General features: G+C 43.9%; 1 protein-coding gene across 3 annotated transcripts in view; it reads right to left on the bottom strand.

Moving 5' to 3' along the window:
- Positions 1-26,208, bottom strand: part of USP30 (ubiquitin specific peptidase 30) — a 30,134-nt gene that overhangs the window by 2,989 nt on the left and 937 nt on the right. For 2 of the 3 annotated variants that reach the window (XM_066370686.1, XM_066370689.1), the window contains exons 2-12: positions 23,101-23,210; positions 21,041-21,223; positions 15,542-15,645; positions 11,436-11,534; positions 10,857-10,902; positions 9,729-9,823; positions 5,435-5,494; positions 4,470-4,556; positions 3,776-3,856; positions 3,464-3,683; positions 82-202 (exon numbers count right to left, since the gene is read on the bottom strand). In XM_066370686.1, coding sequence (XP_066226783.1) covers positions 82-202; positions 3,464-3,683; positions 3,776-3,856; positions 4,470-4,556; positions 5,435-5,494; positions 9,729-9,823; positions 10,857-10,902; positions 11,436-11,534; positions 15,542-15,645; positions 21,041-21,223; positions 23,101-23,210 — 1,206 coding nt within the window. The remainder of the gene's footprint in view (positions 1-81; positions 203-3,463; positions 3,684-3,775; positions 3,857-4,469; positions 4,557-5,434; positions 5,495-9,728; positions 9,824-10,856; positions 10,903-11,435; positions 11,535-15,541; positions 15,646-21,040; positions 21,224-23,100; positions 23,211-26,208) is intronic. The other variant, XM_066370688.1, reaches the window with a different exon arrangement.

The raw sequence follows: 26,208 nt of genomic DNA, 5'->3' as shown, positions 1-26,208 counted from the left end.
TCTGTGAACAGCTAATTTTAGACACCAAGAAAAAGCGCAGCCTACAAGGAATGAAGAAGGTGTGTCTCAAGATCTGCTCACCTATAGTCCGGAACGACTGGGAGGGGGAAGGGCACTGGGGCTGGCAGGGCAGGCAACAAAGACGGGGAGCAGGCACCATTCATAAAGATCTGGGTTTTGGGGGCCCCTGGCTGATTCAGAACTGCAAAAGAAAAAGAACTGAGGCAATGAAAATTAGCAGTGGCTTTGGGTAAATCAAACATAGTTTTGAATATCCTGAAATTACCCAATGTTACAAAGGACAAATATTTCTTTTATGCTGTAAAATTTCTTACCTTTCTATCCATTTTAATCTCTATAGGAAAGGCATAGGCTCTGGCCAGGTCGCTCAGTGGATTGAGTGTTGTCTTGGTGCACCAAGGTGGTAGGTTCAATTCCCGGTCAGGGCACATACGAGAAGCAACCAGTGAGTGCACAACTAAGTGCAACAACTGAGTGGAACAAGTTGCTATTTCTCTTTCCCTCTTCTCCCTTCCTCTCTCTCTCCCAAATCAATGGAAAAAATTACTTAAAAAAAAAAAAGCACATCAGGCTCCTAGTCCATTGTTCTCATTGCCAGCTTTGTAAATCTTTGAGATTCCTATCCCTGTTTGCTAAAAAATTATGTCAGAGTTAAACAGTAGCTAATGTACTGGCATTTTTACCTAAATCAAGGTTTCTCAGCCTGGACAAGACTGACATTTGGGATCAATAATTCTTTTGTTGAGGGGACTCTCCGATGCATTGCATGATATTTAACATCTCTGGCCTCTAAGTATTAAATGCCAGTAACACTCCTCTCTCCGTTGTGACAGCCAGAAATGTCATCAGCTATTGCCCAATGTCCTCTGGGAGGCAAAACTCCCTGCTACGATCTGAACATTCTTCTTTGATTGTCAACTTCTAAGGGTTACCAACATGTAACAGTGTTAATAAATGTTTACATTAAATAATTAAGGAGAGAGTTACATCTCTTTTCAAGTGTCATATGTGGGGGGCTTTAAGTACCAAGTAGTTCATTGTTGGCCTCTTTAACCATAGCCACCATGCTTTGAATGTAAGCAGAGCTGCACACCAGCCCAGGACAATAGTTCGCTGGAGTAAAGAGGTTCTTGATTTAAAAGGGGCCAAGGACTGAGCCCTTTTCCCACCCCAGCTATTTGCACTGTTAATCTACTGATCCACTGAGAAAGGGCAAAAGAGTCTCCGTGAATGATGTCCTGCCAGGCCATGCAAATGTGGATGTGAAAAGAATAAAAGCAGTAAGGGCACCAAGTGGGGAAAATCTGGGTGCAGGGGGACAGTTGTGACTTAAGTGGGAGCAGCATACAGGTGGTACATTCAGGCTTGGAGCCCTCAAAGGCAGCAGGTATACAAAGTACATTTATAAACCTGCTCAACACTGCCTCCTAGTGCCAGTAACCCAGTTGGTTTTTGCCCGTGGACCAAGCATTTAACCTCATGAAGCTGTGATTATCTCCTTAGTAAGACGGAAGGCAGTAACAGCCACCTGCTTCACTGGGACCCAATGCAGCAAGTGACCTCAGGTGAGGATGGTAATGGAATTAGATAACAAGTCATCAGTAAAGGAGATGCATCAACTCCAGCAATATGTTTAGTGACTTCTAGCCAGGACATTTCCTCCCATCTGCCGTATAAATGAGATGACTGAACTGGGGTCAAGAAATAGAAGAAATTCACTGGAATGATATTATGTGAGCCAACTACTGCTTAGAAGACCAGACAGAAATCTTAAGCTTTTCTTCCCATATTTTTCAACTGTGATAGATTTTCTCTTCATTTCTTTTTTAAAAAAGATTTTATTCATTTTAGAGAGAGGAGGGGGGGAAAGAGAGAGAGAGAGTGGGAGGAGAAGGAAGTATCAACTCATAGTTGCTTCTCGTATGTGCCTTGACTGGGCAAGCCTGGGATTTCAAACTGGCGACCTCAGCGTTCCAGGTTGATGCTTTATCCATGGCATCACCACAGGTCAGGTGATAGTTTTTTTTTTGTTTTGTTTTGTTTTTGTTTTTTTTTACAGAGACAGAGTTAGATAGGGACAGACAGGAATGGAGAGAGATGAGAAGCATCAATCTTTAGTTTTTCGTTGCAACACCTTAGTTGTTCATTGATTGCTTTCTCATATGTGCCTTGACCGTGGGGCTACAGCAGACCAAGTAACCCCTTGCTCGAGCCAGTGACCTTGGGTCCAAGCTGGTGAGTTTTTGCTCGAACCAGATGAACCCACGCTCAAGCTGGCAACCTCTGGGTCTCGAACCTGGGTCCTCTACATCCTAGTCCGATGCTCTATCCACTATGCCACTGCCTGGTCAGGCCAGATGATAGTTTTTGTTTGTTTGTGGGACAGAGTCAGAGAGAGGGACAGACAGGAAAGGAGAGAGATGAGAAACATCAATTCTTCATTGCGGTTCCTTAGCTGTTCATTGATTGATTTCTCATATGTGCCTTGACCGGGGGCCTACAGCAGACCGAGTGACCCCTTGCTCGAGCCAGCGACCTTGGGCTCAAGCTGGTGAGCCTTGCTCAAACCACATGAGCTCGTGCTCAAGCTGGTGACTCTGGGGTCTTGAACCTGGGTCCTCCGCATCCCAGTCCAATGCTCTATGCACTGTGCCACCACCTAGTCAGGCAGTCAGGTGATAGTTTTTAAAACTATACATCTCACCCTGGCCAGAAAACTCAGTTGGTTAGAGTACTGTCCCTATATGTAGAGGTTGCTGGTTTGATTCCCAGTCAGGGCACATACAGTAACAGATCAATGTTTCTGTGACTTTCTATCTCCCTTCCTCTCTAACGTCAATTAAAAAAAAAACCTCTACATCTCATTACTGTATAATTTTTACCTCGTTTTATTTATTTATTTATTTATATTTTTCTGAAGTGAGAAGTGGGGAGGCAGTCAGACAGACTCCTGCACACACTGGACCAGGATCCACCTGGCACACCCACCAGGGGGCGATGCTCCGCCCATCTGGGGCGTTGGTTCATTGCAACTGGAGCCATTTTAGCACCTGAGGCAGAGGCCACAGAGCTGTCCTTAGTGCTGGGGCCAACTTTGCTCCAATGGAGCCTTGGCTGTGGGAGGGTAAGACAGAGATAGAGAGGAAGGAGAGGGGGAGGGGTGGAGAAGCAGATGGGCACTTCTCCTGTGTGCCCTGGCCGGGAATCAAACCTGGGACTTCCACACACCAGGCTGACGCTCTACCATTGAGCCAACCAGCCTGGGCCTAATTTTAACCTCTTTTAAAAAATCTTACCTCTCCCACCCCCCAACCCTGCTGACTCAAGAATTTCAGGACCACCAGACAAGGCTTCATGGCATAAAGACCCCAGAAGTTGGTGATGCCGAATTCCCCTTCTCTGTGCTGCAGGCTCCTACTGCCCTGGCTCCTCGGGTACATACCTGACTTGGGGGCTGCCGGCCCATCCTGCAGTTCCAGTGCGGGCCCTGCCTTCTCGTTCACTTTAGGGCTGCACTGACCAGGTTTGTGTCCAAGGAGGTGATACTTGTAGATGTCCATCATCAGGAATTCATTGAACTGCACGTGCTCATGCCGCTTCAGGGGTGTGCCGTGGCTGGACCAGCTCAGCCGCTGCAGGTGGATGCACAGACACTGCGGGAGCTGCGGGTGGGGACAAACAGAGCCTGAGTGTCAGGTGCGGGCCGCCGGGAGCCCTGAGACCAGGGCCGGCAGGGTGTGTGGTGTGGGCTCACCTTCCCTAGTTTTAACTGCTTAACAAAAGTGGTCCTCTGGTGTTCCACCTTTTCCCCATTCAACGTCCCTTTGGCTTCAATCTGAAATAAAAGAAACAACATCTCTCTGCTGAAATTCTTGAAAGGACATCATGGAGAGTTGCCCATCAGGTTGGTGTTATCTGTACCTGTACTCAACTGGCACTTGACTTCTACCTGCTGAAATGAGCTCAGCTGCCAATTACCAGTGGGCTGAGTTCACTGTTTGATTCCTTAAGGAAGAGTGAGAGTGGAGGAAAAAAATGCAGAAGCTCTGGCCCTGGCATGTGATCCATTCCATTGTGTCTCCATAAATTGTTCCACACAGTCCCTCTTACTTCAGAGGATGAAATTAAATTGCTTAGGGTGGCAGGCAGGTCAGGCGGGGTGAGAGACAGGTGGGAGTGGAGGGACTGAAGCAAATCAGGAGGGCATGTCCAATCTCAAAGCATTGTATTCATATTTCTTCTTTAAACATTTGGTGGATGAAACAAAACTCATCAGAGAGAGAGATTTGGTCCAGGGGCGGCCAATTTTTCAGCCAGTTAGGCAGAAATAGCTGTAGCTGGAAAGGGCCTCTGGGAATAACCAGAAAGCTCAGGGCCAATAGTGTGAGAGGCGCTATGTCAGGGCATGCAGCCCATGGGGGAGATGACACTCGGGGGTAAAGGCATACCTTTGTACAGTTGTCACATACAACATCCCGCACTGACTCTGATGAGATAAAGTGGTGAAGGCAGTGGTCCAGGGTCAGTGGATGACCCTATGGCATGAGAAGAAGAAAACTCATTTTTACAACTCAAAGGGGAGCTACACTGGAACAACTAACACATGGCAACATGAATCCCAGAGCTTTATTTTTGCTTATACAGGCAAAAAAGCATCACAGACACAGCTGGATGCATCCCGAACAAACATGGATTTCATTTCACCGTAGACTCACTACTGTGATAGATCCAAAGGTATGATGAGCACACAGTGTAATTATGGAGTCCACATTGTTTTAGATACTTTTGAATTTGAGATTAACACTTGTATGTTAAGTATTCAAAAAAGCCAAAATTTCTGCAGCAGAAAAAACCCAGCCACCTCTTCTCCCCCCAAATTGGGCCACAGTACCACACATTAAAACTGGGATGGGGATCTGGCCTATTGGTTCTGTGGTAGAGTGTTGGCCTGCCGTGTGGAAGTCCCGGGTTCGATTCCCAGTCAGGACACACAGGAGAGGCAACCATCTGCTTCTCCACCACTCACCTTCTCTCTCTCTCCCCCTCCCACAGCCATGGCTCGAATGGTTTGAGCAAAGTTGGCCCCAGGCACTGAGGATCGCTCCATGGCCTCGCCTCAGGTGTTAAAACTGATTGGTTGCTGAGCAACAGAGCAGCAGCCCCAGATGGGCAGAGTATTGCCCAGGTAAGGGCTTGCTGGGTAGTGTATCCTGGTCGGGACAAATGTAGAAGACTGTCTTTCTGCCTCCCTGCCTCACACTTAATAATAAAAAATTAAAAAAAACTAAGATGGGTTCAACCAACCATGTGCCTGAGTAACACATGGCACCTGAGCTACACAAAATGCCTCAGAGCCCTTTCAGATTCAAATGTCTCTGAAACAGACCCCAATAGACCACAGATCAGTACTTACCCATGTGGCAGCTGGAATACTTAGTGAAAGGCTATCAAAGGTATCGAATCGAACAGGACTCTGAAACAAATATTACAGAAAATCCAGAAAGGACTGAAGTTCAATTCAAACCTTTGTGTTTATTCAAGTTTAATATTTAAATGTTCAACATTAACGTAAGGAAACATAATGTACTTACCTAGAAGCAAATTCTGTTAAAAACAACCTCTTGCCAACATAAGAGAGACAATATGCTAAAGGACAGCTTGGAAAAACTAAGATGACATAGCTGACCCAGTAATTTTTGGATTCTGTCCTATGTAATGACCATGGACATAACCACAAGGAGGGTCATCACAGCATTATTGATAACAGCAAAATGTGAATAGTTGAAATGATTAAATAAATTATATCATGTCCATAGAATGGAATACTTATTAAAAATAGTGTAGCAAAATGCATGATTATGTGGAAAGATGTGCATGTTATATTATTAATTGCAAAAAAACATGATAAAGTAGGGTAAGAGTTCCTGCTTTCGGTGATGGCAGAGTACCCTGGCTAGACTAACTCTCCTTGAGATAACAATGATAAAATCTGGACCAAAACAAAACAAAACTATGTGAATGACTGGAGAACTACCAGAAGCAGGAAGAAATGGAAAAGAAGTCAACTCTTGGAAACATAGGAGTTTCATGGGTACGATTTGCATTGTGTGGCTTTTGGTCTGAAGGTTCTCTCCCAAAACAATGTACAAATTTGGTAAAAAACATGAATGGACAGATTTAAGAAAGTCAGCAGGCCATGGCTGGTTGACTTAGTGGATCAAGTGTTGGTCTGGTGTATGGACATCCTGGGTTCAATTCCTGGTCAGGGCACACAAGAAAAGTGACCATCTGCTCCTCTTCCCATCCCTCTCCTCCTCCCACAGCCAGTAGCTTGACCAGTTAAAGCATGGCCCTAGGCCCTGACGATAGCTCAGCTGGAATAAGTACATCAGCCTCAGGCACTAAAAGTAGCTCTGTTGATTGGAGCTTTGGCCCCAGACAGGGGTTGCCGGGTGGATCCCAGTATGGGGCACATGAGGAAATCTGTCTCACTATCTCCCCTCCTCTCACTTATAAAATTTTAAGAAAAGCATAGCTATGCACTGCATGGACAAGCTGCTGAAATCCAAAAATAAAGAGAAAGTCTTGTAAGCAGCCAGAGAAAACTGTCACTTTATATACAAAGGGATGGCATGAATGATGCTGACTTTGCAGAAGAGAAAAATGCCGGCCAGAGACAACAGAACAGTGCCTATAAAGTGATGAATTTAAAATGAAACAAAACGGCCCTGGCCGGTTGGCTCAGTGGTAGAGCGTCGGCCTGGCGTGCGGAAGTCCCGGGTTTGATTCCCGGCCAGGGCACACAGGAGAAGCGCCCATCTGCTGCTCCACCCCTCCCCCTCTCCTTCCTCTCTGTCTCTCTCTTCCCCTCCCGCAGCCAAGGCTCCATTGGAGCAAAGATGGCCCAGGTGCTGGGGATGGCTCCATGGCCTCTGCCTCAGGTGCTAGAGTGGCTCTGGTCGCAACAGAGCGACGCCCCAGATGGGCAGAGCATCGCCCCCTGGTGGGCATGCCGGGTGGATCCCGGTTGGGCGCATGCGGGAGTCTGTCTGACTGCCTCCCCGTTTCCAGCTTCAGAAACACACACACACACACACACACACACACACACACACACACACACAAAATAAAATAAAATGAACCAAAACCACAGCAACACTGTCAACCCAAAATTCCATCTTCAGCCAAAGTATTCTTTTTAAAAAGGCAAAACAAAAACATTTTCATATAAATTAAATCTAGTAAATTTGTTGCCAATAGCTCTGCAAGAAATGTTAAAAAAATATTTTTAGGCTGAATAGAAGAACATCAAATGGACTTGGATCCACGGAAAGGGCTGAAGAACACTGAAAACAGCAGATGTAAAATTGTTTTCTTTTTATTTTTTTTAAACACATTTAACTGTTTAGAGCAAAAATTATGATGGTGTTACGGGGTCTGTAATGTATGTAGATATAAACAGATGACAAAAATTACTCAAACAATGTAAGCGAACTATACTTTTGTAAGTTTTCTGTATTTCATATAGAATATAATTAAATGACCGTGAAAAGTTAAAATTGCATGATTTCATCATACACCCTCCAACTTTAAAAACATATAGCTAAAAGGCCCTGGCCGGTTGGCTCAGTGGTAGAGCGTCGGTCTGGCGTGCAGAAGTCCTGGGTTCGATTCCCGGCCAGGGCACACAGGAGAAGGGCCCATCTGCTTCTCCACCCCTCCCCCTCTCCTTCCTCTCTGTCTCTTCCCCTCCCGCAGCCGAGGCTCCATTGGAGCAAAGATGGCCCAGGCGCTGGGGATGGCTCCTTGGCCTCTGCCCCAGGCCCTAGAGTGGCTCTGGTCGCAGCAGGGCGACGCCCCGGAGGGGCAGAGCATCGCCCCCTGGTGGGCAGAGCGTTGCCCCTGGTGGGCGTGCCAGGTAGATCCCGGTCAGGTGCATGCGGGAGTCTGTCTGACTGTCTCTCCCCGTTTCCAGCTTCAGAAAAATACAAAAAAAAAAAAAGAAAAAAAAAGAAAAACATAGCTAAAGCCAACAGGGGAAATAACAGCAAAACACTAAAAAGTATTATAAGGAATCTATAATAATTCTGGAACCTTTAAATGAATTTTTGCAAGATATCAAGATATAAGGTCAATATACAATTATATTTCTATATACTAGAAAAAGATATTTAAATTCCATCTACAATAGCTTCAAATATACAAATAAAATGCAAGAAAAAATAAAATAGATGAATGGACAGTTAAAGATGAAAAGATATTTAAGACATATGAATTATAAGCTATGGATCTGACTTTTTAAAAAAGAAATCACAATGGATACCACTTCACACATATTAGGATGGCTGGAACTAAAAAGTCAGATGATAAGTATCAGTGAGGATGCAGAAAGACTGGAACCCTTGCTCACTGCTGGTGGGAATGCAAACAGTGCAGCCACTCTAGAAAACAGTCTGGCAGCTCCTTAAAAAGTTAAACAGAGGCCCTGGCCGGTTGGCTCAGCGGTAGAGCGTCGGCCTGGCGTGCGGGGGACCCGGGTTCGATTCCCGGCCAGGGCACATAGGAGAAGCGCCCATTTGCTTCTCAACCCCCACCCCCTTCCTCTCTGTCTCTCTCTTCCCCTCCCGCAGCCAAGGCTCCACTGGAGCAAAGATGGCCCGGGCGCTGGGGATGGCTCCTTGGCCTCTGCCCCAGGCGCTAGAGTGGCTCTGGTAGCGGCAGAGCGACGCCCCGGAGGGGCAGAGCGTCGCCCCTGGTGGGCGTGCCGGGTGGATCCCGGTTGGGCGCATGCGGGAGTCTGTCTGTCTCTCCCCGTTTCCAGCTTCAGAAAAATACAAAAAAAAAAAAAAAAAAAAAAGTTAAACAGAGTTACCAGAAGTCTACTCCTAGGGCTATGCCCTGGAGAAATACATATGCCCACATAAAAACCTGTACTTACATATTTACAATAGCCAAAAAGTAGAAAGAACCAAAATGACCATTAATGAATGAATGAATAAACAAAATGTGGTCTATCCACAAAATGGCATATTATTGATGATAAACAGGAATGAAGTGCTGACACCACTACAACATGGGTGAGCCTCGGAAACACGCTGCTGAGTAAAAGTCACAAATAACTACAGATTGCGTGATTCCATTTAAATGAAATGTCCACAACAGGCAAATCTATACAGACAGAAAGTAGATTAGTGGTTGCCTAGAGGCTGGAAGAGTGTGTGTGTCTGAGAGAGAGAGAGAGAGAGAGAGAGAGAGAGAGAGGGAATGAATGGGGAAGAACTGCTAATGGGTACAGGGTTTTTTGGGGGTAGTGAAAATACCCTAGAATTGTTTGAGGTGATGATTGTACAATTCTCTATTTTTGTATTATGTTGGAAAATTTTCAAATTAAAAATTATTTTAAAACCTCAAAAGCAAAAATACCCCCCAAACAGCCCTAGAATCTGCTGTGTCCACCAACAGTATAGACCCAAACTCAGGACTCGAATTCCTGCCAGTCCGGAGTGGCTCTGCTGCTCTTGTTGCAGAAGATGCCATCTGACGATGAGACATGTCAGGACTGACCACAGGAGGGAGTCCGTCCACTAAGTGTACAGAGCCCAGGCAACCAAAAGGCCATATACCGATGTCAGTCTGCACTCTCACAATCCTTCATGAATCAACTTAAAACCTCGCCAGAAAATATAAAGTACTGGTATTGTATTTACCTGGTGTTCACAGTGTTTGCAGATCATATTACTAGTAAGTCTTCCATGAAAAGGATGCTGAGACTTCCAGTGACTGGACGTGGGATGAGGTGCCCCTGGAACACACACCATCGTTTGATCTGCCACCACCAGCCCTTTGGCACCAACCTCAAAATTCACCCTGCTTTTTAGTATCTGGTAGCCAACTCCATCTTTAGAAAAACTGCTCCTGAAAGTTTAATTGAAATAGCTTTTCTGATTGACATATATCAAAAAGACAAGCCATTTCCGTCACAGAAGAACATGGGTCCTTCAATGTGGTTTTTGTACAATGGGGACAGCCACGTTTAAAAAAGGAATTTGTGTTGAGTAACATCTTTTTATAAACAAATGCTTAAAATGTTTAAGAAGTCAAAAGAACATACCCTAAGTGAACATTCCACAAAGCAAGATAAATTTCTGAAATATCATCAGAATAGGCAAATACTGAAAAAAATTTTTTGATATAATGGGGGTTAATGGAAAAAACATAGTGTGGTATGTCAGTTTAGCGAAACAAGCCCTGGCCTTGGTCCTGGTTTAGCTATGTGACCTGAGGAGTCACTTCATCTATATAAGCCTCGGTTTGCTGGAAATGGGAGTAAGTATTGTCCCATTATCCATAATATCATCAACTTCATATACTTATTGTGAGACTTCAGTGAGATATTGCAGTCCCGGGCACACAGCATAGGCTCCAAAGATGATTTTTCTTATTACTACTAATGCACAAAGGAATTGATGTCTTTTTTTTTAAGTCTTAAGAAAACAATGATTTCCTTTCAAAGAGGACTGATCACTTGCAGTACAAGCTGGCCAAAGTGAAAATGCCAAGACCATGAGTTTCAGCTGACTAAGTTCCTCTCAGGATCACTTTGAGAAGGTACAAGGACAACCCTTGTTTGGAGTGGAAATAAGTCCGTGCGGAGGAAACTGAGCCGGCAAAGGTGTGACAGAACAACTTAAAGCTGTTTCCAAAACACAAATTCCTTTGTGAGTACACATGAGCTGGATTAGATGCTACCAGAAAAAAAAAATTTAAACAAGCAAATTACTGTCATATCTAAAAAATCCTCATCTCTGTGTTACAGTTCAATGGAAAATGACTACCTCTCGTGCGGCAGGTTATTTGCTTGGGAGTTGTTTCTGACTGCTGCTGTAGGGAAAAATAAGAAACAGACTGAAAACTCTACTTACTGCAACCCTCTTATCACCTCGCCCCACTCCGAAATCTTACAAGCGCCACGAACCCAAGTTTTAACAAAGGTTTCTGAAAGCAGCCTTCACATTCTCTCTGGTTGGCTACGGTGCCCGTTCCTTCACTGAAAGCAATCAAAACACATTTCCTCTTTCTGGAATATTACTCCCCCCATTTCCTAGTTTACTTTTACCAACTTTTATAACATGCCAGGGAAATGAGGATTCATTTAGCATTCCCCGGGCCCTAGGCTCTCCTGTATTAAATAGGGGGGAAATACATTCTCTCTTTCTCAAGCTAACACAAAGTGCAGCAAAGAATCACTGTGAAGTCTTCCAAGTCACCACCTGCAAAGTGTGCAGTTCCCCCATGCTGACTGTGACTGAAGCCCACTGGGAGTTGAAAGTTGTACAGAGATTAGACCTGTGGTCCCCACACCTATTAAATGTGCCCAAATCGCATTAAGTGGACTGGAAATAGTAACGGTTTACCTCTAGGGAATGCACATCGAACAAGTGTGTGACCCGGGGCTGGCGGTCTCGCTCATCTTCCAATGATGAGGTGATGACGTGGAATAATTCATGAGCATCCTGCCAAAGGGCAACGTACTCTTCAGAGGGGCCCGAGGAGGCGGGGCAGCATCAGAACCACCCCGTGTGGACCTCTGGGCAGCCCCCCTCCAGCCCCTGTGGGCGGAATTTGCTTTCCACCTTCTCAGGGCCCAGCTCCTTAAACAGAAACAGTCCTGTCATAGACACTTTCACAATAAAGAACCTAGACTAGAGCCCCAAGGGGAGGGAGAAGGAGGGAAAGTGGGTGGCGTGCCCTCACTAGCTTCTCTGAGCCGGTCTTAGTTTTATGGAGATGGCCCTGATTTCCACTCAACCTGACTACTCTTTTTATGATTGTGGATAATAAGTACACATAACATAAATGTCATCACTTTAAGCATTTTTAAGTGTACAGTTGTATAGTGTTAAGTACATCACATTGTTGTGCTACCATAGCACTCCTTCTTCAGAACTTTACTGCCCCAAACTAACTCCATACCCATTAACACTAACTCATTTCCCCTCCCCCCCAGCCCCCTCTACTAGTGGAAAGTAGACACTCCCACTCTACTTTCTCTCTGTGAATTGGGCTATTCTAGGACCCTCGTCTCACGTAGAATCATACAGCATCTATCCTTTGGGACTGGTTTATTATACTTAGCGTAATATCAACATTCATCCATGTTGTAGAACTTCCATTTTAAGGCTGAATAATATTCCGTTGTGTGTGTGTGTATACATATATACCTATGTGAGTATACACACGCATACCCAAACACACACGCACGTTTTGTTCATTCATTTGTCAATGGACAGACAATTGGGTTACTTCCACCTTTTGGCTATTACAAATAATACTGCTATGAACACAGGTGTACAAATATCTGTTCGAGTCCCTGCCTTAAATTCTTTTGGGCTTATACCCAGAAGCAGAACTGCTGTGACATACAGCTGGGGGACTACCCTTTAAAGACCAACTCAAGGGCCCTCTCCCAAAAGCCGTAGCTGCCCTTCACTCTTCTGGAAGGGGCAGGTCTCTCCTCCTGCTTCGCTCCCAGTCTCCCTCCACAGTAACCCACGTGATCTTTTAAAAGGCAAACAAATTACTTTATTCTTCAGCTTTCAACCTTCCAATGGCTTTCACTGCTGGAGTAAACCCACTCCCTTCCTGCTGGCCCACCAAGCCTGACGTGATCCACCTAGCCCCCAGAACTCTCCCCCTCACTCACTCTACCCTAGCCCTTCCCCCCCCCCTTTTTTTTTTTTACAGAGACAGAGAGAGAGTCAGAGAGAGGGATAGACAGGGACAGACAGACAGGAACGGAGAGATGAGAAGCATCAATCATTAGTTTTTCGTTGCGCATTCCAACACCTTAGTTGTTCGTTGATTGCTTTCTCATACGTGACTTGACCGCGGGCCTTCAGCAGACTGAGTAACCCCTTGCTGGAGCCAGCGACCTTGGGCTCAAGCTGGTGAGCTTTTGCTCAAACCAGATGAGCCCTCACTCAAGCTGGCGACCTCGGGGGTCTTGAACCTGGGTCTTCCGCATCCCAGTCTGATGCTCTATCCACTGCGCCACCGCCTGGTCAGGCTTCCCCTTTTCTTTAAATTGAGGTAACACTGGTTTATAACACTACATGCATTTTAGTGTGTCACATTATAATCAGTATCTGCATACACCCGCGGTCTAGCTCCCTGGCCCCTAGTGCTCCTGACTGCCCCAAGCTGATCCCCATTCTGGGCCTGCCTTTCATGTGCTTGCGCTCTGCCCTGTTCATCCCAGGGCTGCCTCCTCCTCACCCTGCAGGTCTCTGCAGAAATGGCATCTCCTCAGGGAGCCCCTCCCTTCCAACCCTCCCGGACCTAACCCACCCCAGCCAATTCAAAAGCAGTCCTGCAGCCTCTCCCTCTACAACATTCTGAATACCCTAAATATCCGAGGACTCTCCATCCCACCTGCCCCAACCCCAGGCTGAGCCAGCCATTCCATCCCTGGCCCAGATACCTGCAACAACAGCCTCCCAACTTCCCTCTCTGCTTCCATCTTGGCCCCTGTGGTCCCTCGTGTACACAGTGACCAGTGTGTCTATTTCAAACACTAACTGGATCCCTGTTCAAAGCCTCTAGTGGCTGCCCATGACACACAGGACAGAAGCCCACCTCCTGCCCACGGCCTCCCAGGCCTTGCACCATCTGCTGACAGCTCCTGCAACGCCTCCTCCACGCTCTCCCAGCCCCACCTGGCCCTGCTGGCCTCTCGCTGCCCTGCACACATGCCTGCATCCTTGTCACTGTCCCAGGGCTTTCACCCAGCTCATTCCTCCGTCTGGAACACTGCACCCAGACCTCCACAGGCCTCACTTCTTTTTAGACCTCGGGTCTCAGCAAAGACCTCACATCAGAAGCAACTTCCCCCACTGAACATGGACTCCCATTGCTTTTCTCTGATCCCAGCTTCTTGGCCCCTTCCCTCACATTTTGTCACATCACCATGTTTATTTTCTTGTTAGCACTTCTTGAGGTTATCTGTTTATTGTCCACACTGCAGCCTCCAAACCACCGCTAGAATGTGAGCAGCACTACAACAGGAAGTTTGCTGCTACAGCCCCTAGGTCCTCCACAGGCCCCGCTGTGGCAGGCAGTGAATAAACATTTGTTGTGTGTATAAATGAATCCCCTCCTAGGCTATGAATGATGGTTAGCAAGAGATTGATGGCGATTCAAAGATAAACAAGGCTAGGCTCTTGAGGGACTCACAATCCAGGCACACCTGTACAGTCTAGCTATTACTTAGCAGTACCGTCCTATTGTTAGGACCAATGGGCCGCAAGAGACAGAGAATGGAGAGAGAATCAGCTCTTCCCAGAGGCTCTTGCGGAGCCTTCAGATACAGGCATCTGGACCAACCCTTGAAGCCATGAGCAGGGGTTCACCAGGGAGAAAAATGCCAAGACAGGATGGAGACAGAGCCAAACCCGTTGGCCATGTAACCACTTGGCCGACAAGTACTGCAAAAGAGGGTGGGGCTGAAGTGTGCACTTTAGCACCAGATTGGCTCTGCCACTTAAATAACTGTGTGGTTTTGGAGAAGTTCCTTCACTTCTCTGGACCTCAGTGTTCTAATTTGTGAAATGGGAATAATCACAGTAACTCCTTACAGGGTTGTTGTAAGGATTAAACCCGAGATAATTCACATGAAGCAAGCACTTACCCCGCTGCATCTCCCACAGGTCTACTCTAGACATTGCAAAGTGTTTGATGGTGGAAGTCAAAGTGGTTGACTAGTAACAATGAAGATGCAGACAAGGCCTCACTCTTGGCTCTTTTCCCCACATACTACAGCACCACCTGGCTCAGTGACTGCTGTGAGCCGAAGATGGAAATACTTCTGAGGAATAACTGGGAGGTAAGTGGGTCCTTGACAGAAGGGCAGGACTTAGAAAAGGTTTCTGAACCTGACCGGTGGTGGCACAGTGGATAAGGCGTTGACCTGGAGTGCTGAGGTCGCCAGCTCGAAACCGCGAGGTCACTGGCTCTGAGCGTGGGCTTGTCAGTGTGGGGCCACTTTAAATCAGCCTCTGAAGACTGACTTCTTTTTCTTAAATGAGAGTGTAGTCCAAAAAAGTGCCTTGCCTGAACCTCTGAGCCCCTAAGGTGAAGCCACCTGCCTCTCTCTAATAGACCTAGCTGCCGGATCCTCCATTGAAGTGCAAACTCACTCAAGAACTTAAACGATTTCTGCTCTTTGGCAACTGTGTTTATCCCCCATCCTGCTCACCTTCCTTCCATTCATCGGGTGAAAAAGCTTATTTCTACTTTGATCATGAGAGCAGGAACAAAGCTTACAATCTAGCCCAGAACATGAAGGCTATCTAACATGTCACAGAAATGTATGCTCCGGCCAGGCAACTGCAAGGCCAATATTGACATTTATTCCTCCTGCTGCTACAATGCAGCTGATTTTCAGCCATTGTTGTGAGCTCAGATCCCAACTCATCAGTGGGAAGGATTCTCTAAGTGAACCTGTTCTGAATGTTGTGTTCACCTGTTCTTCAAATGAAGAGATCTGCCATCTGTACATTCTTAAGACATCCAACAAGCAGCTTGCATCCAAGACCTCATCATCAGTAACTTCTTGGCAGGATAAAGCTGGAAACAGAAAAAGTTTCATAATTATTAAAGCACCAGCATAACAACTCACCAGAAAACATGCATAGCACAATATAGCAAAGCTAATTAAGAATTTAAGAACTGGCCCTGGCAGGATGGCTTAGTGCAGGGGTCCCCAAACTACGGCCCGTGGGCCACATGTGGCCCCCTGAGGCCATTTATCCGGCCCCCGCCGCACTTCCGGAAGGGGCACCTCTTTCATTGGTGGTCAGTGAGAGGAGCATAGTTCCCATTGAAATACTGGTCAGTTTGTTGATTTAAATTTACTTGTTCTTTATTTTAAATATTGTATTTGTTCCCGTTTTGTTTTTTTACTTTAAAATAAGATATGTGCAGTATGCATAGGGATTTGTTCATAGTTTTTTTTTATAGTCCGGTCCTCCAACGGTCTGAGGGACAGTGAACTGGACCCGTGTGTAAAAAGTTTGGGGACCCCTGGCTTAGTGGATACAGCATAGTCCTGGTGTGCCAAGGTCACAGGTTCGACCCCTGGTCAGGGCACATACAAGAAATAACCAATGAGTGCACAACTAAATGGAATAACTAAGTGGGACAGCGAGTTGATGCTTCATTCTCTCTCCCTTCCTTCCCCCCACCTTCCTCTCCCTCTCTCTCAAATCAATGGAACAAGTTTTAAAAATAAAACTTAAAAATAAAAAGGAATTTAAGAATATAAAATTCACCTTGGAATTATATCTCTTTCATCATTCTTCCTTATAACTTTAGTAGACTATTATGCACTTGGTGTTTTTTAATGAATGTAATTTTTCATAAGGCTGCAGCATTTAAATAAAGGAACTGATTTTCAGTTATTTGAATTATCATCATCAACATAAATTTATTGTTGCAAGATTCTTATTGAATAAGATGATTTTAACTCCCAACTCTCACAGGTGGAGGACCCTCTAATATTCACTAGTCTAACCCCACACTCAGTGCTTAACTCCTCTCCACGGGACTCTTTCCTGTGGCCACAAGGCCTTTGCTTGTATTTGTCTGCATGTGAGTTTCCGATTATCATGGCAAAGCATCAAGCTACCCAAGGCAGCCTAAATGGGTCTGCTGAATTGTTTACTTTTCAATCATAAGTAGAATCAATCCTAATAAACAAATATAAAAATTTGATGGTCTTGCAGGCCAGAAGGGATTAGCACAAAATATTCAAAGTGATGAAAAGCAAGGAGCTATAGCCAAGATTACTCTACCCTGCAAAGTTATCATTTAAAATAAAAGGAAATAAAGAGTTTCCTAAACATGAGAAAGCTAAGAGTTCATTACCATAAAACCAGTATTACAATAAATGTTAAAGGGACTTAGAAAGAGGAAGAGGAGGAACAGAAGGGGGAAAAGAGAAGAAATAAAAAATACAAATAATAAGATGGCAATAACTACATACCTATCAATAATTACTTTAAATGTAAATGGATTAAATGCATCCATCAAAAGACACAGGATAGATGAATGGATAAGAAAACAAGATTCATACATATGCTGCCTACAATGAACCCACTTCATATAGAAAGACTCATAAGACTGAAAATAAAGGGATGGAAAAAGATATTTCATGCAAATGGAAACAAAAAAGAAAACAGGGGTAGTAATACATTGCTCACAAAAAAAGGAGATCACGAATGTGTAGATACTCCAGTACTTTCAGCCTCATTTTCACCAATGAAATAAAAGTTGGTTTTGCATCTCATTTGTATAATCAAACAACTTTCTTTGACTTGTCGTTTGGTCTTCTGATGTTCCTGTTTATTAAAAAATCAAATGCTTTTTTTTTTTACAGAGACAGAGAGTGAGTCAGAGAGAGGGATAGACAGGGACAGACAGACAGGAACGGAGAGAGATGAGAAGCATCAATCATTAGTTTTTCATTGCGCATTGCAACACCTTAGTTGTTCATTGATTGCTTTCACATATGTGCCCTGACCGCGGGCCCTCAGCAGACCGAGTAACCCCTTGCTGGAGCCAGCGACCTTGGGTTCAAGCTGGTGGGCTTTTGCTCAAACCAGATGAGCCCGTGCTCAAACTGGCAACCTTGGGGTCTCGAACCTGGGTCCTCTGCATCCCAGTCTGACGCTCTATCCACTGCGCCACCGCCTGGTCAGGCTCAAATGCTTTTTTTTAATTGCTTCATATTTATTTTGAAATATCCCCTAATTTTTGTGAGCAGTAAGTATACTTATATCAGACAAAACAGACTTTAAAACAAAGGCTATAATCAAGAGACAAAGAAGGACTCAGCAATTCTACTCTGGGTATTTATCCAAAGAAAGCCAAAAGTTTATGTTGAACAGAAATATACACCCCTTTGTTCACTGCAGCATTATTTATAATAGCCCAGATATGGAAGCAACCTAGGTGTCCGTCAATGGGTGAATGGATAAAGAAATAGTGTGTGTGTGTGTGTGTGTGTGTGTGTGTGTGTGTGTGTATAATGGAATATTACTCAGCCATTAAAAAGAAGCTAAATCTTGCCATTGCAACTATTGGGATAGACCTAGAGGATATTATGCCCAGTAAAATAAGGCAGACAGAGAAAGACAAATACCATATGGTTTCACTTATATGTGGAGTCTAAAACACAAATGAACAAACAAAACAAACCCAGATACAGAGAACAAACTGGTGGTCGCCAGGTGGGAGGGGACTTGTGGGGTTGGTTGAAAGATGATGGGACCAAGTACAAACTGACAGTTATGAAACAGTCACGGGGATGTCAAGTACAGCATAGGAAATATAGTCAATCATACTGTAAAAATTATGTATGGCATCGGGGTACTAAATTTACCAGGCAGATCACAAGTTATATTAATGTCTAACCACTATGCTGTATACCTGAAACTAATATATTAATGCCAACTGTAATTAAACAGTATAAAAAAATGAAAAAATTTAAAAATCCTAGTGCAACCAACTCTAAAAAAAATTGATGGGTTTATGAATTTATATTATAATTACAACCAAGTCAGGAGTTGGTAAACATTTTAGGCTTTGTGAAACTCTGTAGCAACTACTCAACTGCCAATATAACACAAAAGCAGCCATAGATAATACTAAACAAATAGGCATGGCTGTGTTTCAATAAAACTTTATTTACAGAAACAGGCAGTGAGTCAGATTTGGCCCATGGGCCACAGTTTGCTGACTCGTGATCTTGAGCATTCTCCATCCCACAGTGTGTTACACTGGACCTGAGTAAGGGAGACAAAAATGTAGGGGCCTGTCTTGGAAAATAAAGGGATGGAAAAAGATATTTCATGCAAATGGAAACAAAAAAGAAAACAGGGGTAGTAATACATTGCTCACAAAAAAAGGAGATCACGAATGTGTAGATACTCCAGTACTTTCAGCCTCATTTTCACCAATGAAATAAAAGTTGGTTTTGCATCTCATTTGAGAGTTCAATGACCCCTCCTCCCTTCCCCCAGATAAACTAAGCCAACCTGTTTCTTCTCCTTGATCTGCAGCCCGTGCACTTGAAAGGTTCCTCTGAGTACTTCAACTGTGTCCCTGGAGGTTCTGAACACTGCCACCCACTCTCCTGTCTGCACCTGGTCATGACTTTGTGAGTGGTGACCTGTGGAGAAGCAGCAGCCCTGGCAGCCAATGCTGAGAAGTCCAGAGGCTTGTCTTAGTGCAAATAAACCCTGAAGTCTGACAACTACCTCCAGAACAAAGGGAGCCCATTAGGGAAGGACCTGCACCTACCTTCTTCCTCGTACACCCATCAGGCAACCCTTCTGTTAGTGTCTTCCCTCCCAAGGATAACTTTAATGTCCCCTTTAGCTCAATTCTGCCTGAAATGCTGTGGACCAATTTGGCAATGTCTACTCATTTTCACACCCTGCAATCCAGCAATTTCACCTTCTCAGGCTCTACCCTAGGGAAGTATTTGCTTATGTACATGCCAGACACGTACCAGGGTGTTCACTACAGCCTGTTTATCATGATATGGCACTGGAAGCAAATGCCTAAATATCCTGAGGTGTCTCAATATTATAGAAACTGTGCAACTGGAAAAGTGGATGAGGTTTGCAAATATCACACAGACAATTCAAAAACGGACAAAGGACTTGAGTAGACATGTCTCAAAAGAAAAAGATATACAAATAGTCAATAAATACATGAAAAGAGGCTGAACATCACTTATCATTACGGCAATGCAAATAAATCAAACTCACAATTAGATATCACTTCACACCCACTGGGATGGCTATTATCAAAAAGATAGACAATAACAAGTGTTGGTGAGGATGAGGAGAACTGGAACACTTGTTGGTGGGAGTGTAAACTGGTACAGCCACTATGGAAAACAGTATGCATATTCTCTAATGCATATCATGTTATCTGGTTAGAAAAACATAAACAAACAAAACAGAATTCTTTTGGGTACTTAGAAACATATTCGAATGCACAGAAAATGGTCTGGAAGTATACTTTGGGGAAGGAAGGGAGGGGACAGGATTGGGGGACTGATAATGGGGACTCTATCCATCCTTTAGTCTTTACAAGGAGAGTATATTCATGCATCACTTGTATATGGGTGGGGTCAGTTCTACATGCAATTAAAAACAGCGGTTTAAAAATTTAGACCAGTGACTTCTTAAAATTCCACGTACATTGTGACTCCCAAGCTCAGTATCCAACCATTCCCAAACTCTTAGAACTCCATTTCCAGCTAGTATAATACCCAACTCCATTTCATGGTCCACATTTCTTAGGAAATACCCTAAGACAGAGACTTCGAGGCAAGGCATTACTAAGTCAAATGGTACGGAACAGTTGGCAAGCTGTTACTGTGTGGCTCCAAACTGCCTTCCTGAAAGTTACACCCCACCCCTCACCAGTGTGTATGAACATGGCACCCAACAGCTGGTCGTGACTGTGGATTTGTTTTTCAATCTTTGCTGACAGGCAAAATACATGGTGCCTCACCATTATTTTATTTATACTTCCTTGATGAGAATTAAGTTGAATATTTGAGAGTCCATTAGATATCCTTTGTATCTATCAAAATACAATTTATATTATTTCTCTTGCAAATTACTTTCCTTCCTAGGCTAAGATACTTTTAAAAAAAAACTTTAAAAATGTTTTTGAAACCAGAGTATTCTATAATTAAAAGGGTTATATCTCAGTGGACCTTTTTCTTCCATACAAATCTGTTACTAAAGTGATCATTTTTAAATAGATGATAATATATTTGATTTTATTTTAAGTAGTTGTTTGTATCTCTTGGGCTCTGAGTGCTTTTTCCGTAGTGATCTGTATGATCTTCTTCTGCACAGAGGCTGTCAAGCCTTCGCCTTTCCTCTGGGCTGCTGCTTTGAAAAGGCACACAGTTCCCCTTAAATTCCCAGCTAGATACCTTTCAGCAGGTGCAACAGCGTTAAGGATAAATACTGGTGTGGGGGCGGCTCCTTCTGATCCCTGGTGTACTGGGTGGTGAACTCCTCCAGCCACTTGATGAAAGCAGGGCAGGCAGACAAGCCTTGCAGCAGGGAGTTCATGAAGCAGGTGTTCCCCAAGTTGACAAGGCCAGGCACAAGCCCTAGAAAAATGGGGTGGCAAAGAGAACAGCACGTCAGATTGGACCACCTCTTTTATTCTCTCCTGTCTGCGACCCAGAGTTGCTGCACTGTGGCCTTGAATTTGAAATCCGAATGTGAGAAAGTCCTTATCCACAGAGATCTGGAGGCAGGCACTCTGTCCACACTGGGGCCTGGCCTAGTATGCTGCTTTAGGAGACTGCAGCGACAGGACAGGTCCCCATCATGTGTTACTTTTGAAACCCACCACAATGTCTGGTACAGTTTGGTTACCATAGTAACCTCTTTTTCTTTCCCTCCCTCATTCTCTTTCCCTCCTTCATTCTCACTTTCTCCTTTGGTGAGAAAGTGATGTTTCTCAGAACAGAAGAAGACAATTGTTTTGTTGTTGCCTCCCAGGACAATGACTGTGTTCTTAGAATCAGTGGGAAAGACATTTAGCAATTCTGATCAGATTTTCTGCAAAGAGATCAACAAAACCTGACACACTTCCTTCTTCTGCTGAAATGTTTAAAAAACTTTTTATTATGTAAATTCTCAAACAGGCACAAAAGAAGAGAGGCTACAGAATGAACTCTAATTATAACCATCCTCAGATTTAACAATGATCAACATTTTGCTACATCTACTCCCCCTCAAGGCTGACTTTTAATCAATATAAGTAGAGCAACATTTACAAAAGGGCACATTTTAAAAAATAAATAGATTTTTGTGTTAATGAAGAAGAAACTAACTTGAAACGTTTACTAGTGACTACCAGCTAGTCAGTGATAACACAAACACATTACACAATTAGTCAACTGTACTACTAAAAAACATAATTGTTATATTAATGAGAACACTAGACAATTAAGCCAATTTAAAAGTTTTCATTACAAAGCCTGTCTCCAACTCCAGACCTGAGAGGAGGTAAAACAGAAATCTCTTTACCACAGGGTATAAAATAATGAGTCACTAAAATTAACTTCTGTTTAAAATAAAGTGAGGAGCCACTGAGCCACTTCACCCGCAGGTGTTGTAAGGTACCAAACACTAAAGAATTAATATTAATATTTTAAGAGGCTTGGAGAACATTTTATTAATTTGGGTTAAGGTGTGCAGAGAAATTGTGAGAACAGTCTCTGTACTGCGTGCTTGGCATAGTCAGGATGGCCCTTGGCATTGTATTGTAAATGCAAAGGGGAGGAAAACATGGATCCCCAGACATTCCACCACACCTGTGGGGAAAGGGGTGAATGGCTAGCCAGGTGCAGGGAGAGAAAAAGCCAAAATAAACCTTTTCTTATAACTATGAGCCATTTGCGGGCATTTGTCCCCATGGAAACTACCTCTCCTATGTAAATGCGAGTAGTTAACACATGTGACTCTGGACAGAGAGATAGCAGATGAACACTAGATAATATAGGAATGCCTTTTAATATGTAAAAGAAATCTTTCCGCCATTGTGTTGACTTGTAAATTTTGTTTTCTCCAAAAGGATGTATGGCTTGCAAATTGAACATGGTCCTATCATGTTAAAGGACATATGACTATAACCAATAGTGGTAAAGGGCTCCTAATTACAATTTTTGCTTCTGTACTTCCCACTTACAAAACTATAAAAACCAAGTAGAACAAAGGGCCGGCGCTCTCTCCCTCAGATTTTTGTTGGAGTTGCCGCTGCTTGGCCAAGCTAGACAATAAAGCTTTGGTATATAATCAACAGACCTTGTTCATGTCTTCAATGTTTTGGGTCCCTCCGAATTAGGATTAACAAAGTAATTTACTTTCAAAAACTCAAGATACAAGAGAATCAAAATGTCCTCCCTTTTTGTACTGTTTTAGGTAACAAGGGTTTGGGTCGAGTCTACAGGCCACGACACCATGACCCGACACTTACCTTTTCTACGTTTCTTCCTTTCTGTGATGGGACCCCAGATGACATATATTCCTGCTGCAAGAGCAGCGGCGAGTCCACCTATAACACCCCAGTTCTTCATAACTTTATATCTAAAGAAGAAAATCGGTTTACAGTCTTTCCTCATCACAAACACATTAGGTGTATATACAGATACATGAAGAAATAACATTTCGTCAAAATAATCCACCGGCCTGCCAAATACCCAACTTCCAGGTTAAAGTAATAATACAATATAGGATTATGTCTCAAAAATCAGCACATTTAGACATTAGGATTTAAAACCTAAATCAGAGCACAACCTTCCAAAAGTCTCATCTCACAGAGGAAGAGCCAGGGTTTTCCTCCTACTCTGCCTCTCACTCCAATTCCAACACACTGGCTGTCACACTCGTCACACTCCCATCTCGAGGCCTTTGTACTGCTGCTCTGTCTGCCTGGTATGCTCCTTCCCCTGAGCACTGCTTGGCTCACCCCTTCACTTCCTCTTCAAGTCTAACAAGCTAGTTGAACCTGCACTCGGGCCCCTGTAACCCAGTGTTACTTTTTCTTTTCACCCTCTAATATAACATTCACTTATTCACTACGCTTGTCTAGCTCCCTCAAATGGAATGCAAAGTCCCTTGGGGTGGGGATCTTTGTCTGTTTACTTAATGATATAACCGGAGTGCCTAGATCAGCAATTTTCAACCTTTTTCATCCCAAAGGCATGCATAACTGATTACTAAAATTCTGCAGCACATCAAAAACATATTTTTGTTGATCTGATGAAAAAAAGGTATAATTCTGACTCATTCACATTGGATGGCAATTGTGTTGGCTGTAGTCGTTTTTTTTATTTGACAATCTAAAAGAAAAGAGGCCAGTACCCCTGACTAAATAGTCAGGTTTCACGTTTTAAAATTTTTTGCGGCACACCAGTGTGCCATGGCAAACTGGTTGAAAACTGCTGGTTTAGATCACACTTGGCACATAGCTGGTTCACAATAATATTTATTGAACGGTTGGGTATTGGAGAAAGTATAGAAATGGATGTGTATTTTAAGGTACTAACAAACAGGAGGCCTACAATAGCATACAAGACTTCTAAGTACTGATTAAATTAAAGATTCTGAATTTGAGGCTTGTCTTGAACACTGATGTTACTCTTTTACTACACATATAGAAATTTCACCAGCAATTTAAAACTCTGTTTTTATACAAAGGTATTCCACTGATTAAAGCAAACCATATAGGCCCTGGCCGGTTGGCTCAGCGGTAGAACATCAGCCAGGTGTGTGGAAGTCCAGGGTTCAATTCCAGGCCAGGGTATACAGAAGCGCAAATCTGCTTCTCCACCCCTCCCCCTCTCCTTTCTCTCTATCTCCCTCTTCCCCTCCCACAGTCAAGGCTCCACGGGAGCAAAGTTGGCCCAGGCGCTGAGGATGGCTCCATGGCTTCCACCTCAGGCACTAGAATGGCTCCAGTTGCAGTGGAGCAATGCCCCAGATAGGCTGAGCGTCGCCCCTTGGTGGGCATGCTGGGTGGATCTTAGTCAGGTGCATGCAGAGTCTGTCTGTCTGCCTCCCCCCACTTCTTCAGAAAAATACAAAAAGAACCCCAAACAACTAAAGCAAACCATGTATGCATATATACATCTATGTGTAATATATACCTGTATACATGTATTAGATATGTGTATATATAATATATTCTTTTTTAAAATTTATTTATTTATTCATTTTCTGGAGAGGAGACAGAGTGAGAGTGTGTGAGGGAGAGAGGGAGGGAGGGGGGGGAGAAAGGGAGGAGGAGCAGGAAGCATCAACTCCCATATGTGCCTTGACCAGACAAGTGCAGGGTTTTGAACCGGCAACCTCAGTGTTCCAGGTCGACGCTTTATCCACTGCGCCACCACAGGCCAGGCTGTATATAATATATTCTTATCACAATATTTGGATCTTGTGAATATTTTGATCTCAGCCACTGGTGATACTAGGGACTCTACTTACAACTACCAACATTTTCCTAGTGTCATATCTGATATAATGCAACCTTGATAACTGAATTTCAAATAAATCTTTGTTTTCCCAAGCAGAGTCTAGAGCACACAGAAGTTGGTTAAGAAGGTGGAATCACATTAATCGGTCCATTTCTGGCTCTGCTATTCCCCTAGGCATCATTTCACCTTCTAAACTTCAGCTTTCTAATCTGTAAAACAGGGATGCTCATGAGACCTACCTCACAGGTCTCTTGTGAGGTTAAAATATGCGCTAGTGCATAGGGTATGTAGCAAGAGCTTAGTAAATGTTAGTGGCTATGATTATTAAGGATAATAACCTCAGTTTAATTATAAAAGTTATTCTTAAAGTTTCTTAATGCATCACTGTGCTGACTTTTACACAACAGGTATATTCACAAAAGTGCCTGTGAAGAGTAAAAAGGGATCATCATTGAAATGGGAAAGCATGTATACATAATGCTGTCAAATTTATTCAAACACTAATATTTCAGAGTACATACTCTATGTCATGCACTGTAATGATCTCAGCTCATCCTCAAAACAACAACAACAAAAAAAGATGAAACTAAGAGTAAGAGATGTGGCCAACTTGGTCAAAGGGGTGAGGTGAGACAGGTCTGAACTTAGGTCTCTCAGGCTGCCAAGTCCATGCTTACAAGCACAAAGCTCATGAGGGAAACTGAAGGACAGTGAAGTGTTGAGGAGGTGGGAAAGAGAACTTGCCCATGTCCTTAGCAGGGCTCGGACAAAAAGACAGAGGCAAGTAGTGGCTCTGGAACTGCCGTCCCTCTGCAAAATGATAACACAAAAGAGAATATGGGCCCTGGGAGTGCAAAGATCTGGCTTCTCCCTGCAGCTGTAGGATCACAGACAAGGCCGTCTCAAGACACGTTTCCCATCCACAGAATGCTGGCACTGGACAGGATAGCCTCTGGCTTCCAGCCTGGGATAATAAGTTCTTTAGATCTGCTCTAGTTCCAGAGGAAGGAAGCTGAACTGAACAACAGGTCTCGGTCATTTAGGGACAATAATGAAGGTCAGTGCTCAGCTCTGAAGCCTGGAGGGAAATAGGGGCCCTGACAATTGGG

The sequence above is a fragment of the Saccopteryx leptura genome, chromosome 2, assembly GCF_036850995.1.
Source record: "Saccopteryx leptura isolate mSacLep1 chromosome 2, mSacLep1_pri_phased_curated, whole genome shotgun sequence".
Lineage (NCBI taxonomy): Eukaryota > Metazoa > Chordata > Mammalia > Chiroptera > Emballonuridae > Saccopteryx > Saccopteryx leptura.
The sequence above is the reverse complement of the archived record's forward strand: the minus strand, read 5'-3'. Positions and strand labels throughout refer to the sequence as shown.